General features: G+C 54.5%; 1 protein-coding gene across 2 annotated transcripts; it reads left to right on the forward strand.

Moving 5' to 3' along the window:
- The first annotated feature begins 1,672 nt into the window (after positions 1-1,672).
- selenoh (selenoprotein H) lies at positions 1,673-14,726 on the forward strand. Of its 2 annotated transcripts, none has more exons than XM_078537651.1 (4): positions 1,673-1,865; positions 6,635-6,780; positions 10,587-10,711; positions 14,254-14,726. In XM_078537651.1, exons 1-3 carry the CDS (start codon positions 1,738-1,740, stop codon positions 10,685-10,687), a joined length of 375 nt encoding a protein of 124 aa, XP_078393777.1. In that variant the 5' UTR covers positions 1,673-1,737; the 3' UTR covers positions 10,688-10,711; positions 14,254-14,726. The 2 variants fall into 2 exon arrangements, with proteins under 2 accessions (XP_078393777.1, XP_078393778.1); XM_078537652.1 differs by having other exon boundaries at positions 10,587-10,715; positions 14,261-14,418.
- Positions 14,727-16,704: the final 1,978 nt, after the last annotated feature.

A 16,704-nucleotide genomic window follows, 5' to 3' on the forward strand; every position in this document is an offset into this window, starting at 1 on the left:
CCTTTAAATGAGATCATCCCTTTTCAGTGTGAGTCATCCCCTTTAAGTGTGATCTGTCCCTTTAAGTGTGGAACACCCACCACCTGAAAGTTCCCCTCCGAGCCACTCACGATCCCGACTTGGAAATATATCGGCCGTTCCTTCACTGTCGCTGGGTCAAAATCCTGGAACTCCCTCCCTAACAGCACGGTGGGTGTACCTACACCACACGGGGACTGCAGCGGCTTAAGAAGGCGGCTCACCACCACCTTCTCAAGGGGGCAATTAGGGATGGGGCAATAAATGCTGGGCCCGGCCAGCGACTCCCACATCCCCGTGAATAAATGAAAAATCCCCTTTAAGTGTGATCAGTCCCTTTAAGTGTGATCTGTCCCTTTAAGTGTGATCCATCCCTTTAAGTGTGGTCACCTCCTATAAGTGTGATCAGCCCCTTTAAGTGTGATCAGTTCCTTTAAGTGTGATCAGCCCCTTTAAGTGATCTGTCCCTTTAACTGTGATCTGTCCCTTTAAGTGTGATCTGTCCCTTTAAGTGTGGTCTACCCTATAAGTGTGATCAGCCCCTTAAGTGTGATCAGCCCCTTTAAGTAATCTGTCCCTTTAAGTGTGATCTGTCCCTTTAAGTGTGATCAGCCCCTTTAAGTGTGGTCTACCCTATAAGTGTGATCAGCCCCTTTAAGTGTGATCAGCACCTTTAAGTAATCTGTCCCTTTAAGTGTGATCAGTTCCTTTAAGTGTGATCAGCCCCTTTAACTGTGATCAGTCCCTTTAAGTATGGTCACCCCTTATAAGTGTGATCAGCCCCTTTAGGTGTGGTCAGCCCCTATAAGTGTGATCCGCCCCTTTAACTGTGATCCGTCCCTTTTAAGTGTGATCTGTCCCTTTAAGTGTGATCCGTCCCCTTTAAGTGTGATCAGCCTCTTTAAGTGTGGTTAGCCCCTTTAAGTGTGATCAGCCCCTTTAAGTGTGATCCGTCCTTTTCAGTGTGATCCGTCCCTTTAAGTGTGATCCGTCCTTTTCAGTGTGATCCGTCCCTTTAAGTGTGATCCGTCCTTTTAAGTGTGATCCGTCCTTTTCAGTGTGATCCGTCCCTTTAAGTGTGATCCGTCCTTTTAAGTGTGATCCGTCCTTTTCAGTGTGATCCGTCCCTTTAAGTGTGATCCGTCCTTTTCAGTGTGATCCGTCCCTTTAAGTGTGATCCGTCCTTTTAAGTGTGATCCGTCCTTTTAAGTGTGATCCGTCCTTTTCAGTGTGATCCGTCCCTTTAAGTGTGATCCGTCCCTTTAAGTGTGATCCGTCCTTTTCAGTGTGATCCGTCCCTTTAAGTGTGATCAGCCCCTTTAAGTGTGATCAGCCCCTTTAAGTGCGGTTAGCCCCACCCCCCTGACAAACATGAAACAATGGAAGTTGGGCTATGCCAAGGTTTGGCGAGGGGAGGGGGGGAGGGGGAGAGGGGAGGGAGGAGAGGGAGGGGGAGGGGGGAGCGAGGAGGGGGATTAACAATCTGAAGCCCCTTGGAAATGGGAGATAGTAAAAGGCAGTCTCAGGTTTCTCAGAGCAATGCTCGGGTTGGATGAGCCCAAGCCCAGTTTAGCTTTGACCCTGTGTCTGGGGGAGCAGTCCCTTTAATTCCCCCCCCCCCCCGCCCCAGCCCTGGGCTGATGGTCTGGCCCCATTGTATCGGTTTGGAATTTCCCGCCACTTCCTGGGGGGTTTTTGCTAAACTCTCTGAGCAGCCACATGGCTGAAAGGCAGAGGCAAGGGGCCCAGCCTCCGTCAACCTCCTCTACCTCCTCCCTCGAACCCAGCAACTCCCCGGGCACCCAAACCCCCCTGGGCACCGGCCTGAAGGTCATCTTCGAGCATTGGTAAATCATTTCAGCAGCTCCGGGGGGTGGGGGGCTGCCAACCTGTGATTCTGCTCCGGACAGCTGCCCGAGAGCTGGTTTCACACAGGCACACGCCAAGTTCTCTCTCTCTCACTCACTCTGTCTCTCTCATTCTCTCTCTGTCTCGCTCTCTCTCTCTGTCTCTCTCATTCTCTCTCTGTCTCTGTCTCTCTCTCTCTCTCTGTCTCTCTCTCAGTCTCTGTCGCTCTCTCTCGCTCTCTCTCTCTGTTCCTCTCTCTCTCTCTCTCTCTCTCTGTCTCACTCTCTCTCGCTCTCTCTCTCTCGCTGTCTCACTCTCTGTCTCTCTCTCTCCCTCTGTCTCTCTCTCTCTTGCTCTCTTTCTCTCTCTGTCTCTCTCTCTGTCTCTCTCTCTCGCTCTCTCTCTGTCTCTCTCGCTCTCTCAGTCTCGCTCTCTCTCTCTGTCTCTCTCTCTCTGTCTCTCTCGCTCTCTCAGTCTCGCTCTCTCTCTCTGTCCCTCTCTCTCTCTCGTTCTCTCTCAATCTATCTCTCTGTCTCACTCTCTCTCTTGCTCTCTCTCTCTCTGTCTCTCTCTCGCTCTCTCTCTGTCCCTCTCTCTGTCTCACTCTCTCTGTCCCTCTCTCTCTCTCGTTCTCTCTCAATCTATCTCTCTCTCTCGCTCTCTCTCTCTGTCTCTGTCTCTCTCTCTCCTGTCTCCCTACCTCTCTCTCTCTATCTCCCCTCTCTCTCTCTCTGTCTCTCTCTATCTCTCGCTCTCTCTCTGTCTCACTCTCTCTCTGTGTGTCTCTCTCTCTATCTCTCGCTCTCTCTCTGTCTCACTCTCTCTCTGTGTCTCTCTCTATCTCACTCTCTCTCTCTCCTGTCTCTCTATCTCTCGCTCTCTCTCTGTCTCACTCTCTCTGTGTCTCTCTCTCTGTCTCTCTCTCTGTGTCTCTCTCTATCTCACTCTCTCTCTCTCACTCTCTATCTGTTTCTCACTCTCTATTTTTCTCTCTGTCTCTCTGTTTTATTCTCTCTGTCTCGCTCTCTCTCTCTCGCTGTCTCTCTATCTCACTCTCTCTATCTCCCCTCTCTCTCTCTCCTGTCTGCCTACCTCTCGCTCTCTCTCTCTCTGTCTCCCCTCTCTATCTCTCTCTCTCCTGTCTGCCTACCTCTCGCTCTCTCTATCTGTCTCCCCACTCTCTCTCCTGTCTCCCTACCTCTCGCTCTCTCTATCTGTCTCCCCACTCTCTCTCCTGTCTCCCTACCTCTCGCTCTCTCTCTATCTGTCTCTCTCTCTCCTGTCTGCCTACCTCTCGCTCTCTCTATCTGTCTCTATCTCTCTCTCTCCTGTCTCCCTACCTCTCGCTCTCTATCTCTCCTGTCTGCCTACCTCTCGCTCTCTCTATCTGTCTCCCCACTCTCTCTCCTGTCTGCCTACCTCTCGCTCTCTCTATCTATCTCTCTCTCTCCTGTCTGCCTACCTCTCGCTCTATCTGTCTCCCCACTCTCTCTCCTGTCTCCCTACCTCTCGCTCTCTCTATCTGTCTCCCCACTCTCTCTCCAGTCTGCCTACCTCTCGCTCTCTCTCTCTGTCTCTATCTCTCTCTCTCCTGTCTCCCTACCTCTCGCTCTCTCTATCTCTCTCTCTCCTGTCTGCCTACCTCTCGCTCTCTCTATCTGTCTCCCCACTCTCTCTCCTGTCTCCCTACCTCTCGCTCTCTCTATCTGTCTCCCCACTCTCTCTCCTGTCTCCCTACCTCTCGCTCTCTCTATCTGTCTCCCCACTCTCTCTCCTGTCTGCCTACCTCTCGCTCGCTCTATCTATCTCCTGTCTCTCTCTCTCCTGTCTGCCTACCTCTCGCTCTCTCTATCTGTCTCCCCACTCTCTCTCCTGTCTGCCTACCTCTCACTCTCTCTCTCTGTCTCCCCTCTCTCTCTCCTGTCTGCCTACCTCTCGCTCTCTCTCTCTGTCTCTATCTCTCTCTCTCCTGTCTCCCCTCTCACTCTCTCTATCTGTCTCCCCACTCTCTCTCCTGTCTGCCTACCTCTCGCTCTCTCTCTCTGTCTCCTCTCTCTCTCCTGTCTGCCTACCTCTCGCTCTCTCTCTCTGTCTCCTCTCTCTCTCTCCTGTCTGCCTACCTCTCGTTCTCTCTATCTGTCTCCCCTCTCTCTCTCCTCTCTCCCTACCTCTCGCTCTATCTATCTCCTGTCTCTCTCTCCTGTCTGCCTACCTCTCTCTCTATCTGTCTCCTGTCTCTCTCTCTCCTGTCTGCCTACCTCTCGCTCTCTCTATCTCCCCTCTCTCTCTCCTGTCTGCCTACCTCTCACTCGCTCTATCTCCTGTCTCTCTCTCTCCTGTCTGCCTACCTCTCACTCTCTCTCTCTTTCTCCCCTCTCTCTCTCCTGTCTGCCTACCTCTCGCTCTCTCTCTGTCTCCTCTCTCTCTCCTGTCTGCCTACCTCTCGTTCTCTCTATCTGTCTCCTCTCCCTCTCTCCTGTCTGCCTACCTCTCTCCCTCTCTCTCTCTCCTGTCTGCCTACCTCTCTCTCTCTCTCTCTGTCTCCTCTCCCTCTCTCCTGTCTGCCTACCTCTCTCTCTCTCTCTGTCTCCTCTCGCTCTCTCTCTCCTCTCTCCCTACCTCTCGCTCTCTCTATCTATCTCCTGTCTCTCTCTCTCCTGTCTGCCTACCTCTCTCTCTCTCTCTCTGTCCCTTCTTCCCCCGTTCCTTGGTTAATGATACCTCTCCACGTGGGGGAGGGGATTGTTTTTGTTGACAGTCCGGCCGCACGACTGCATGTTTAAAGCAAATCAGGCATGCGTAAGGGTGGTGCATGTATGAGGGGATGGGCGGGGGGGGGGCGCGCAGGTCACCTTCGGTGCGCGTGGCTAAAATGGTGTAGCCACGGTAACAGCCGTGGCCGCCTTCTGCGGTCCCCTTAACCGGACGGCACCAGAGCGGTTCAGAGTGGACCCGGAGACGGAGTGAGCTGACCTTTTTTTTCATTTGTGCAGCGCTCCCGGTTGAATAGGCGCGTGGGGATCTCGCCGTGGCCCCTCCCACCGCCCGACACTCCCCTCCCTCCCTCCCCCCCACCGCCCGCCTCAGCCTATTGGAGGAAGAGCTCCCGCCCGAATTCTTGGGGCCCAGGATTTACCCACCCCCAGCCGAAAAGGAAGAGGGAATTATCCAGATGAGGAAATTCAGGCTCATGGGGTGGGGCGCGGGGGGGAGGAGCTTGGAAAAATCCAGAATGTTCCGCCTGGACGCGGACAGTCGGCTCAAGTAAGAGGTGACGCGCAACTTCGAGAGAGTAGGCGGAGGCGAGGTTATTGTTGAAGGAAATGCTGCAGCCGCTTTGAGCACAGCAAGATCCCACACAAGGGGATAAAGTTTTTTTTTTAAAAACTCTTTCACGGGGATGTGGGCGTCGCTGGCCGGGCCCAGCATTTATTGCCCCGTCCCTAATTGCCCCCCTTGAGAAGGTGGTGGGTGGTGAGCTGCCTTCTTGAGCCGCTGCAGTCCCCGTGTGGTGTAGGTAAACCCACAGCGCTGTTAGGGAGGGAGTTCCAGGAATTTGTCCGTGTGGTGTAGGTACACCCACAGCGCTGTTAGGGAGGGAGTTCCAGGATTTTGTCCCGTGTGGTGTAGGTACACCCACAGCGCTGTTAGGGAGGGAGTTCCAGGATTTTGTCCGTGTGGTGTAGGTACACCCACAGTGCTGTTAGGGAGGGAGTTCCAGGATTTTGTCCCGTGTGGTGTAGGTACACCCACAGCGCTGTTAGGGAGGGAGTTCCAGGATTTTGTCCGTGTGGTGTAGGTACACCCACAGCGCTGTTAGGGAGGGAGTTCCAGGATTTTGTCCGTGTGGTGTAGGTACACCCACAGTGCTGTTAGGGAGGGAGTTCCAGGATTTTGACCCAGCGACAGTGAAGGAACGGCCGATATATTCCCAAGTCGGGATGGTGAGTGGCTCGGAGGGGAACTTCCAGGTGGTGGGTGTTCCCCATGTGTCTGCTGCCCTTGTCCTTCTAGATGGTAGCGGTCGTGAGTTTGGAAGGTGCTGTCGAAGGAGCCTTGGTGAGTTGCTGCAGTGCATCTTGTAGATGGTACACACACTGCTGCTACTGTGCATCGGTGGTGGAGGGAGTGAATGTTTGTGGATGGGGTGCCAGTCAAGCGGGGCTGCTTTGTCCTGGACGGTGTCGAGCTTCTTGAGTGTTGTGGGAGCTGCACTCATCCAGGCAAGTGGGGGAGTATTCCATCACACTCCTGACTTGTGCCTTGTAGATGGTGGACAGGCTTTGGGGAGACAGGAGGTGAGTTACTCTCCGCAAGATTCCCAGCCTCTGACCTGCTCTTGTAGCCACAGTATTTATATGGCTGGTCCAGTTCAGTTTCTGGTCAATGGTAAAACCCCCAGGATGTTGATAGTGGGGGATTCAGTGATGGTAATGCCCATTGAATGTCAAGGGGGCGATGGTTGGATTCTCTCTTGGTTGGAGATGGTCATTGCCTGGCACTTGTGTGGCGCGAATGTTACTTGCCACTTGTCAGCCCCGAACCTGGATTAGTTTCTTTGAAAGGGATGATTATGGAATCAGAGAAAGGCAGGTCCCGGGAGGAGGAGTTTCGTCTGTTGGGCTCAAGTGGCCCTCCCTTCTCAGGTTACTCGTGGATTCAACTTCCATCCCCTTTTCCAGGTCCCAAGGACAGTCCCCTCATCACCTCACCCATCTCTCTGGCTCCCTTTTGTTATTTTCTCACTCTCTCTCTCTCTCTCTCTCAGCACCAGCTGACGAGTGTATCACCGCGCCGCGATGGCCCTCGGTGAGGCTTTGCGCAAGGAATTCGGAGGCATCGAGGTGCAGCTGAACCCGGACAAGCCCCGGAGGAACAGCTTCGAAATCACGCTGGTGACGCAGGAGGGCAAGGGTGAGAGAGAGAGCTGGCGTACACCTGGGTCTGTATCTCTGCAGGAACGTACAAAACAGGAGCAGGAGTAGACCATTCGGCCCCTCGAGCCTGCTCCGCCGTTCGATAAGATCGTGGCCTGATCTTCTCGTGTTTCGAGTTCCACATTCCCATCTAACCCTGATAACCTTTGATCCCCTTGCCTCACAAGAATCTACCTACCTCCGCCTTAAAAATATTCAGTGACGCCCCCCCCACCTCCGGAGGCCGAGAGTTCCAAACTCGCACGACCCTCAGAGAGAAAACAATTTCTCCTCATCTCTGTCCTAAAAGGGCGACCCCTCATTTTAAAACAGTGACCCCCCCACCCCCCACCTAGTTCCGGACTCACCCACAAAGAGGAAACATCCTTTCCACGTCCACCTTGTCCAGGCCGTTCAGGATCTTGTATAACTTCAATCAAATCCCACCCCCCTCACTCTTCTAAACTCCAGTGGAAACAAGCCCAGTCTGTCCAACCCTTTCCTCATAAGACAACCCACTCATTCCAGGTATCGATCTAGCAAACCTCCTCTGAACCACCTCCAACACATTTACATCCTTCCTTAAATAAGGAGACCAAAAACCGCACACGGTATTCGAGATGCGGTCTCACCAACGCCCTGTCTAACTGAAGCATAACATCCTTACTCTTATGTCCGAACCCTCTTGTAATAAAGGATCCCATTCCATTCGCCTTTTCAATTACTTGCTGTACCTGAATATTAACGTTTTGTGACTCATGTACTAGAACGCCCAGATCCCTCTGCACCTCAGAATTCTGCAGACGTTCTCCGTTTAATTAAAACTCTGCTTTTTTATTCTTCCTGCCAAATTGGGGGGGTGGCCATTCCCTGTGACAGTTCATCGCCACGCCGACTGTTGAGATAAGAGGGTGGGCCTAGCAGGAGCAACCCAGGTACCATGCTCAGCAGTTGAGGATTCCCCCCCTATGATTGGCATAACCCTCCCCACCCCTCGAACGAGTCTGCCCCATTTCCCATCACGGAGCAGGCTTGTGAATAAAGTTAGAGGTCACGGGAGAAATAGGGACAGAAATTAGAAGCAGGAGGAGGCCATTCGGCCCCTCGAGTCTGCTCCGCCATTCAATACGATCATGGCCGATCCTCTATCTCACGCCGTACTCCCGCTCTCTCCCCCTACCCGTTCACACCTTTAGAGTCCAGAAATCTATCTATTTCCTTCTTCAATATATTCAGTGACCCGGCCTCCGCTGTCTTCTGTGGTGGAGAATTCCACAGCTTCACCACCCTCTGGGTGATGAGGTTTCTCCTCATCTCAGTCCTCAATGGTCTACCCCGTATCCTCAGACTGTGACCCCTTGTTCTAGACCCCACCCCCACAGCCAGAGGAAACCTCATCCCTGCGTCCAGTCTGTCCGTCCCCGCGTCCGGCCTGTCCGTCCCCGCGTCCGGTCTGTCCGTCCCCGCGTCCGGTCTGTCCGTCCCCGCGTCCGGTCTGTCCGTCCCCGCGTCCGGTCTGTCCGTCCCCGCGTCCGGTCTGTCCGTCCCTGCGTCCGGTCTGTCCGCCCCTGCGTCCGGTCTGTCCGTCCCTGCGTCCGGTCTGTCCGTCCCTGCGTCCAGCCTGTCCGTCCCTGCGTCCAGTCTGTCCATCCCTGCCAGAATTTTATACATTTCATTGAGATCCCCTCTCATTCTTCTAAACTCCAGTGAATACAGGGCCTAGTCGGCCCCGTCTCTCCTCACACGACAATCCTGCCATCCCAGGAATCAGTCTGGTGAACCTTCGCTGCGCTCCCTCTATGGCAAGTACATCCTTTCTTAGGTAAGGAGACCAAAACTGCCCACAATACTCCAGGTGCAGCCTCACCAAGGCCCTGTACAGCTGCAGTAAGAAATCCCTGCTCCTGTACTCAAGTCCTCTCACAATGAAGGCCAACATACCATTTGCCTTCTTAACTGCTTGCTGCACCTGCATTGCTTGCTTTCAGTGACTGGTGTACAAGGACACCCAGGTCCCTTTGTACATCCACATTTCCCAATCTATCACCGTTTAAATAATACTCTGCCATTCTGTTTTTCCTACCAAAGTGGATAACTTCACACTTATTCATGTTATACTGCATCGGCCATGTACCTTCCCACTCACTCAACCTGTCTAAATCACCTTGAAGCCTCATAACACCCTCCTCATTGCTCACATTCCCACCAAGTTTCATGTTAATATTACATTTGGTTCCCTCATCCAGACAGAGATGGACACGGATATGAAACACAGGTGGCAGATGAGGTTTAATGCAGAGGAGTGTGAGGGCATTTTACTGGGAAGAACGTGGAGAAACATTATAAAATAAAGGGGGTGTAGGAGCAGAGGGACCCAGGTTAAATATGTCCAGATCAATAAAGGTGGCAGGACAGGTTGAGAGAACAGTTCATAAAGCGTACAGGATCCTGGGCTTTGTTAATAGGGGCGTAGAGTACAAGAGCAAGGAGGTTATGTTAAACCTGAATAAAACACTGGTTCAGCCTCAACTGGAGTACTGTGTCCAGTTCTGGGATCCGCAATTTAGGAAGGATGTGAAGGCTTTAGAGAGAGAGTGCGGGAAAGATTGACGAGAATGGTTCCAGGGATGAGGAACTTCAGTGACGTGGAGAGATTGGAGAAGCCGGGACTGTTCTCCTCGGAGAAGAGAAGGTTGGGAGGAGATTTGATCGAGGTGTTCAAAATCATGAGGGGTCTGGGCAGAGTCGATCGGGAGAAACTGTTCCCATTGGTGGAAGGATCGAGAACCAGAGGGAAACAGATTGAAGGTGATTGGTGAAAGAAGCAACGGCGACATGAGGAGAAACCTTTTCACACAGCGAGTGGTTAGGATCTGGAATGGACTGTCTGAGAGTGTGGTGGAGACAGGATCAATCGAGTGGTTAGGATCTGGAACGCACCGTCTGAGAGTGTGGTGGAGACAGGGTCAATCGAGTGGTTAGGGTCTGGAACGCACTGTCTGAGAGTGTGGGGGAGACAGGGTCAATCGAGTGGTTAGGATCTGGAACGCACCGTCTGAGAGTGTGGTGGAGACAGGGTCAATCGAGTGGTTAGGATCTGGAACACACTGTCTGAGAGTGTGGGGGAGACAGGGTCAATTGAGTGGTTAGGGTCTGGAACGCACTGTCTGAGAGTGTGGGGGAGACAGGGTCAATCGAGTGGTTAGGATCTGGAACACACTGTCTGAGAGTGTGGGGGAGACAGGGTCAATCGAGTGGTTAGGATCTGGAACGCACTGTCTGAGAGTGTGGTGGAGACAGGGTCAATCGAGTCAGGGCCGATGTTGAGAGGATGTTTCCCCATTTCGCACTGGAGAGTCTAGAACTCATTTGGGGGGGGGGGGTGCGGGGGGGAAGCAGTGGGGGACTCAGAGTTTCAGGATAAGGGATCGGCCATTTTGGACGGAGACGAGGAGAAATGTCTTCGCTCGGAGGGTTGAGAATCTTTGGAATTCTCTCCCCCCCGCCCCGCCCACCCAGGGAGCCGCAGATGCTCCGTCGTTGAGTTTATTTCAGGCTGAATCAGAGGGATTTTTGGACGCTGAGGGAATTAAAGGATATGGGGAGGAGGTGGGGAGGGGCGGGAAAGTGGAGTTGAGGTAGGAGATCCTCCGTGATCGAATTGAATGGAGGCTGGGGGGGGGGTTACTCGAGGGGCCGAATGGACTCCTGCTGCTCCTGTTTCTTAGGCTCTTGTGTCTAGGGCGTGTTGACTGAGATGGTTTAAATCTGCTTACCCCTTCCTTTCTTCCTGTTCCACACCAGAGGTGGTCCTGTGGAGTGGGCTTAAGAAGGGGCCTCCTCGTAGACTCAAGTTCCCGGAGACGCATGCGATGTTGGAGACCATGAGAAAATCTGTGCGTTAAAATGGGGGAGACGCTGGCTCTGAGGTGAGTGCCCTGGAGGGGAAGTGGGCTCCTCTTTTGTTTTAAATATTCATTTGTGGGATTGCTGGCTTCACTGGCTGGGCCCAGCATTTGATGCCCATCCCTAATTGCCCCCTTGAGAAGGTGGTGGGGGGTGAGCTGCCTTCTTGAGCCGCTGCAATCCCCGTGTGGTGTAGGTACACCCACGGCGCTGTTAGGGAGGGAGTTCCAGGATTTTGTCCCGTGTGGTGTAGGTACACCCACAGTACTGTTAGGGAGGGAGTTCCAGGATTTTGTCCCGTGTGGTGTAGGTACACCCACGGCGCTGTTAGGGAGGGAGTTCCAGGATTTTGTCCCGTGTGGTGTAGGTACACCCACAGCGCTGTTAGGGAGTTCCAGGATTTTGTCCCGTGTGGTGTAGGTACACCCACAGTGCTGTTAGGGAGGGAGTTCCAGGATTTTAACCCCAGCGACAGTGAAGGAACGGCCGATATATTCCCAAGTCAGGATGGTGAGTGGCTCGGAGGGGAACTTCCAGGTGGTGGGTGTTCCCCATGTGTCTGCTGCCCTTGTCCTTCTAGATGGTAGAGGTGGTGGGTTTGGAAGGTGCTGTCGAAGGAGCCTTGGTGAGTTGCTGCAGTGCATCTTGTAGATGGTACACACACTGCTGCTACTGTGCGTCGGTGGTAGAGGGAGTGAATGTTTGTGGATGGGGTGCCGATCAAGTGGGGCTGCTTTGTCCTGGATGGTGTTGAGCTTCTTGAGTGTTATGGGAGCTGCAACTCATCCAGGCAAGTGGGGAGTATCCATCACACTCCTGACTTGTGCCTTGTAGATGGTGGACAGGCTTTGGGGAGTCAGGAGGTGAGTTACTCTCCGCAGCATTCCCAGCTCTGACCTGCTCTTGTAGCCACAGTATTTATATGGTTGGTCCAGTTCAGTTTCAGGTCACTGGTAAACCCCTAGCATGTTGTCCCAGTGCTAAATCAGATGTTTCACACAGCACTGACCTTTCACTCTCTATGACCTGCGTCCACGTGAACAGGTCAGTCATGGCTGAGTTGGTCAGCCATCTCTCGTCTCGGACAGGTGGTTGGGGGTTCGAGTCCCGCTCTGGAGACATGGGTACAGGCTGACAATCTCACTGCCAGTGCCGAGGGAGTGCCGCACTGTCAGAGGGTCAGTACTGAGGGAGAGCCGCACTGTCGGAGCGTCAGTTCTGAGGGAGTGCCGCACTGTCGGAGCGTCAGTTCTGAGGGAGTGCCGCACTGTCGGAGGGTCAGTACTGAGGAAGTGCCGCACTGTCGGAGGGTCAGTACTGAGGGAGTGCCGCACTGTCGGAGGGTCAGTACTGAGGGCGCGCTGCACTGTCGGAGGGTCAGTACTGAGGGAGCGCCGCACTGTCGGAGGGTCAGTACTGAGGGAGCACGGCACTGTCAGAGGGTCAGTACTGAGGGAGCTCTGCACTGTTGGAGGGTCAGTACTGAGGGAGTGCCGCACTGTCGGAGGGTCAGTACTGAGGGAGCGCCGCACTGTCGGAGGGTCAGTACTGAGGGAGTGCCGCACTGTCGGAGGGTCAGTACTGAGGGAGTGCCGCACTGTCGGAGGGTCAGTACTGAGGGAGCGCCGCACTGTCGGAGGGTCAGTACTGAGGGAGCGCCGCACTGTCGGAGGGTCAGCACTGAGGGAGTGCTGCACTGTCGGAGGGTCAGTACTGAGGGAGTGCCGCACTGTCGGAGGGTCAGTACTGAGGGCGCGCTGCACTGTCGGAGGGTCAGTACTGAGGGAGCGCCGCACTGTCGGAGGGTCAGTACTGAGGGAGCACGGCACTGTCAGAGGGTCAGTACTGAGGGAGCTCTGCACTGTTGGAGGGTCAGTACTGAGGGAGTGCCGCACTGTCGGAGGGTCACTACTGAGGGAGCGCCGCACTGTCGGAGGGTCAGTACTGAGGGAGTGCTGCACTGTCGGAGGGTCAGTACTGAGGGAGTGCCGCACTGTCGAAGGGTCAGTACTGAGGGAGTGCTGCACTGTCGGAGGGTCAGTACTGAGGGAGCGCCGCACTGTCGGAGGGTCAGTACTGAGGGAGCGCCGCACTGTCGGAGGGTCAGTACTGAGGGAGTGCTGCACTGTCGGAGGGTCAGTACTGAGGGAGTGCCGCACTGTCGGAGGGTCAGTACTGAGGGAGTGCTGCACTCAGAAGTTTCAAATTTCAAATGGGACGTTAAACTGAGATCTTTCTCTGAGGTGGATGTAAAAAAGATGCAATGGCGCTACATCGGAGAGAAGCAGGAGAGTTTTAACTGGTGTCCAAGGCTCAATATTTATCCCTCTATGGCTGTTAAGAGGAAAAAAAAACAGGTTATCTGATGACTATAACTTTGTAGATTATGGCATCTTCCTGTGCACATATTTGCTGCCATGCATCCTACTTGAAGGTAGTGGCTGTACTTCCAACCTACTTCACCAGCTGTTTAACCCCTTGGGGCATCTGCGAAGGGGGCTATAGAAATATAAGTCCATCTATTTTTAAATGGCATGTTGGCCTTCATAGCCAGAGGATTCGAGTACAGGAGCAGGGATGCCTTGCTGCAATTGTACAGGGCCTTGGTGAGACCACACCTGGAATATTGTGTGCAGTTTTGGTCTCCTTATCTGAGGAAGGATGTTCTTGCTATAGAGGGAGTGCAGCGAAGGTTTACCCGACTGATTCCTGGGATGGCGGGACTGACGTAGGAGGAGAGATTGAGTCGGTTCGGATTATATTCACTGGAGTTCAGAAGAATGAGGGGGGGATCTCATAGAAACCTATAAAATTCTAACGGGACTAGACAGGGTAGATGCAGGAAGGATGTTCCCGATGGTGGAGGGAGTCCAGAACCAGGGGTCACAGTCTGAGGATACGGGGTAGACCATTTAGGACTGAGATGGGGAGAAATTTCTTCACCCAGAGAGCGGAGAGCCTGTGGAATTCGCTACCACAGAAAGTAGTTGAGGCCAAAACATTGTATGTTTTCAACGAGGAGTTAGATATAGCTCTTGGGGGTGAAAGGGATCAGAGGGTATGGGGAGAAAGCGGGAGCAGGCTATTGAGTTGGATGATCAGCCACGATCATAATGAATGGCGGAGAAGGCTCGAAGGGCCGAATGGCCTCCTCCTGCTCCTGGTTTCCACGTTTTTGACGAGCGGACGCAATGGGAGAGGCGCCGACTGTTGACCCTCTGCGACCCTGGGGAAGGGGCGCAGGTCAAAGGTTCATCGCTCTGACCCGGCGCACCACCGACTCAAGAGCAGGAAGGGGGTAGGAGCGGCCCCCCCTGGAGGAGCCTGCCTCGCCGGTCGGTACGATGGTGGCTGAGGGTCTACCACAACTCTGCTCTCCCGCCCGCTCCCCGCATCCCTTACGGGGAGAGGAAGAGGAGGAGGAGAGAGAGTAGGAGTGTGTGCGTGTGTGATGGGGAGGAAAGGATAGAGAGAGACAGGGAATGATCAGGGGGGTGGGAAGGAAAGGAGTGGTGAACAGCAGCCTGCGCTCTAACTCTGCGTCTTTCTCTCTCTCTCTCTCCAGCAATCAGAGCAGTCACCGTTCCTCGGCGGTGCAGTACGAATGACGGCGGAGTGAGCAACGGGGTCTGGAAAGCCTCCTCGCTCCTCCCGAAGCTTCGGAGTGGAAGAGAGACTGCACCAAAGGGATTGCGGAGAGAGCCACCCGATTCTCACTCGAATTTCCCCCTCCCCCGGCAGCCCCAAGCTAGGGGAACAACTGCAGTCGGGCTGCAAATCATTTTTTTCCCCCCACCCCACCCCACCACAAATTAGAGTGACCTGCTGATCCCCTCCCTCACGCACCCTCTGAGGACATCGGTCTGACTGTCGACTGGCTTCCTGTCATCACTATCTTCTACATCTGGCTTCACCAAATTTCTGGTGGGACGGGTGAGAGGGGTGAAGGGGACTCGTTTATCTCCCATCCAAACCCTCGTGTTTCTCTTCTGTCTTTTTGTGCCCGTGAACATTATTTACACCAGTAAAAATTGTTCCAAAAGACAATATCCAGTTTGTAGACTGTATCTAACCCGTGCTGTACCTGCCCTGGGAGCGCTCGACGCTGACACTGGGTATAAAGTGGGGGAGGGGACACACTGTCAGGGTAATGTAGAGGGGGCTCTACACTGTATCTAACCCGTGCTGTACCTGCCCTGGGAGCGCTCGATGCTGACACTGGGTATAAAGTGGGGGGGACACTGTCAGGGTAATGTAGAGGGAGCTCTACACTGTATCTAACCCGTGCTGTACCTGCCCTGGGAGCGCTCGATGCTGACACTGTGTATAAAGTGGGGGAGACACACTGTCAGGGTAATGTAGAGGGAGCTCTACACTGTATCTAACCCGTGCTGTACCTGCCCTGGGAGCGCTCGATGCTGACACTGGGTATAAAGTGGGAGGGACACACTGTCAGGGTAATGTAGAGGGAGCTCTACACTGTATCTAACCCGTGCTGTACCTGCCCTGGGAGCGCTCGATGCTGACACTGGGTATAAAGTGGGAGGGACACACTGTCAGGGTAATGTAGAGGGAGCTCTACACTGTATCTAACCTGTGCTGAACCTGCCCTGGGAGCGCTCGATCCTGACACTGGGTATAAAGCGGGGAGAGGGTGGGACACTGTCGGGGTAGTGTAGAGGGAGCTCTCCACTGTATCTAACCCGTGCTGTACCTGCCCTGGGAGCGCTCGATGCTGACACTGGGTATAAAGTGGGGGGACACACTGTCAGGGTAATGTAGAGGGAGCTCTCCACTGTATCTAACCCGTGCTGTACCTGCCCTGGGAGCGCTCGATGCTGACACTGGGTATAAAGTCGGGGAGGGACACACTGTCAGGGTAATGTAGAGGGAGCTCTCCACTGTATCTAACCCGTGCTGTACCTGCCCTGGGAGAGCACTCGATGCTGACACTGCATTTCGATGGAGGAGTGTGGGGACCGGGGAGGTGGGTTTAATTTGGAAGAGCCCAGCAGATGGTGCAAGAGGATCAGGAGGAATTGGCTGCATTGAGGAGCTACAGTGAGGAGAAGAGCCTGTTGGCGAGGCGGCTGTTCTCAATATTGAATGGGGTGGGGCAGGGGGGTGGTGGGGGCGTAGGTCAGAGCCCTCACCAGGGAGATCCCCGCTCCCCACCCCCACCAACAGGCCACTGCCTTTTTTTTTAAATAAAGAAGAGGTTTGAAGGAAAATGGCTGTTTATTATCGTAACAATCAATCAAATCACCCGATCACATCGATTTCGGTGCAGTCCAGAGGAGGCGAGGGTGGAGGTGAGGCCTCAGGCCTCACCGTAACCAGGGGCAACCGTGCTTCTCTGCTGTCGCCCACGTCCACCTCGCTGTCCTCCGAGGAAGAGGACCAGGCCGCAGCCTGGTCAGCCGCGCGGGGCTGACCTGTGAACCGCAGACGGGCGGCTTCCCAGGGGTCAGCTGCGGCGCTGGCACCACCTTGGCCCCTGACCCGCAGCCGGCCAAACCCCCACTCATCGGTCGGAGGGCTGGCGCTGGCATGAGAGGTGACCAGCGGCAGGGCAAGCCCCCAGTGGTCTGGCCGGTGGAGCGGCTGTTCAGGCGTCCCCTGGACGCGGGACTCTCGGGGGAACTTGGTGGCACTGGCAGCCCAGCTCTGCTCTGGCCTGGAAGCGGTGCTGGAAACTGGGCTGCTCTGACCAGGGAACATCATCCCTGATCTCTGGTCAACTCCCAGCCCCAGGCCTCCTGATCTCTGGTCACCCTCCAGCTCCAGGCCTCCTGGGCTCTGGTCAACTCCCAGCCCCAGGCCTCCTGATCCCTGGTCAATTCCCAGCTCCAGGCCTCCTGATCTCTGGTCAACTCCCAGCCCCAGGCCTCCTGATCTCCAGTCAACACCCAGCTCCAGGCCTCCTGATCTCCGGTCAACACCCAGCTCCAGGCCTCCTGACGTCTGGTCAACTCCCAGCCCCAGGCCTCCTGATCTCCGGTCAACACCCAGCTCC

The sequence above is a fragment of the Cetorhinus maximus genome, unplaced genomic scaffold (genome assembly GCF_964194155.1).
Source record: "Cetorhinus maximus unplaced genomic scaffold, sCetMax3.hap1.1 HAP1_SCAFFOLD_2761, whole genome shotgun sequence".
In the NCBI taxonomy this organism is placed as follows: domain Eukaryota; kingdom Metazoa; phylum Chordata; class Chondrichthyes; order Lamniformes; family Cetorhinidae; genus Cetorhinus; species Cetorhinus maximus.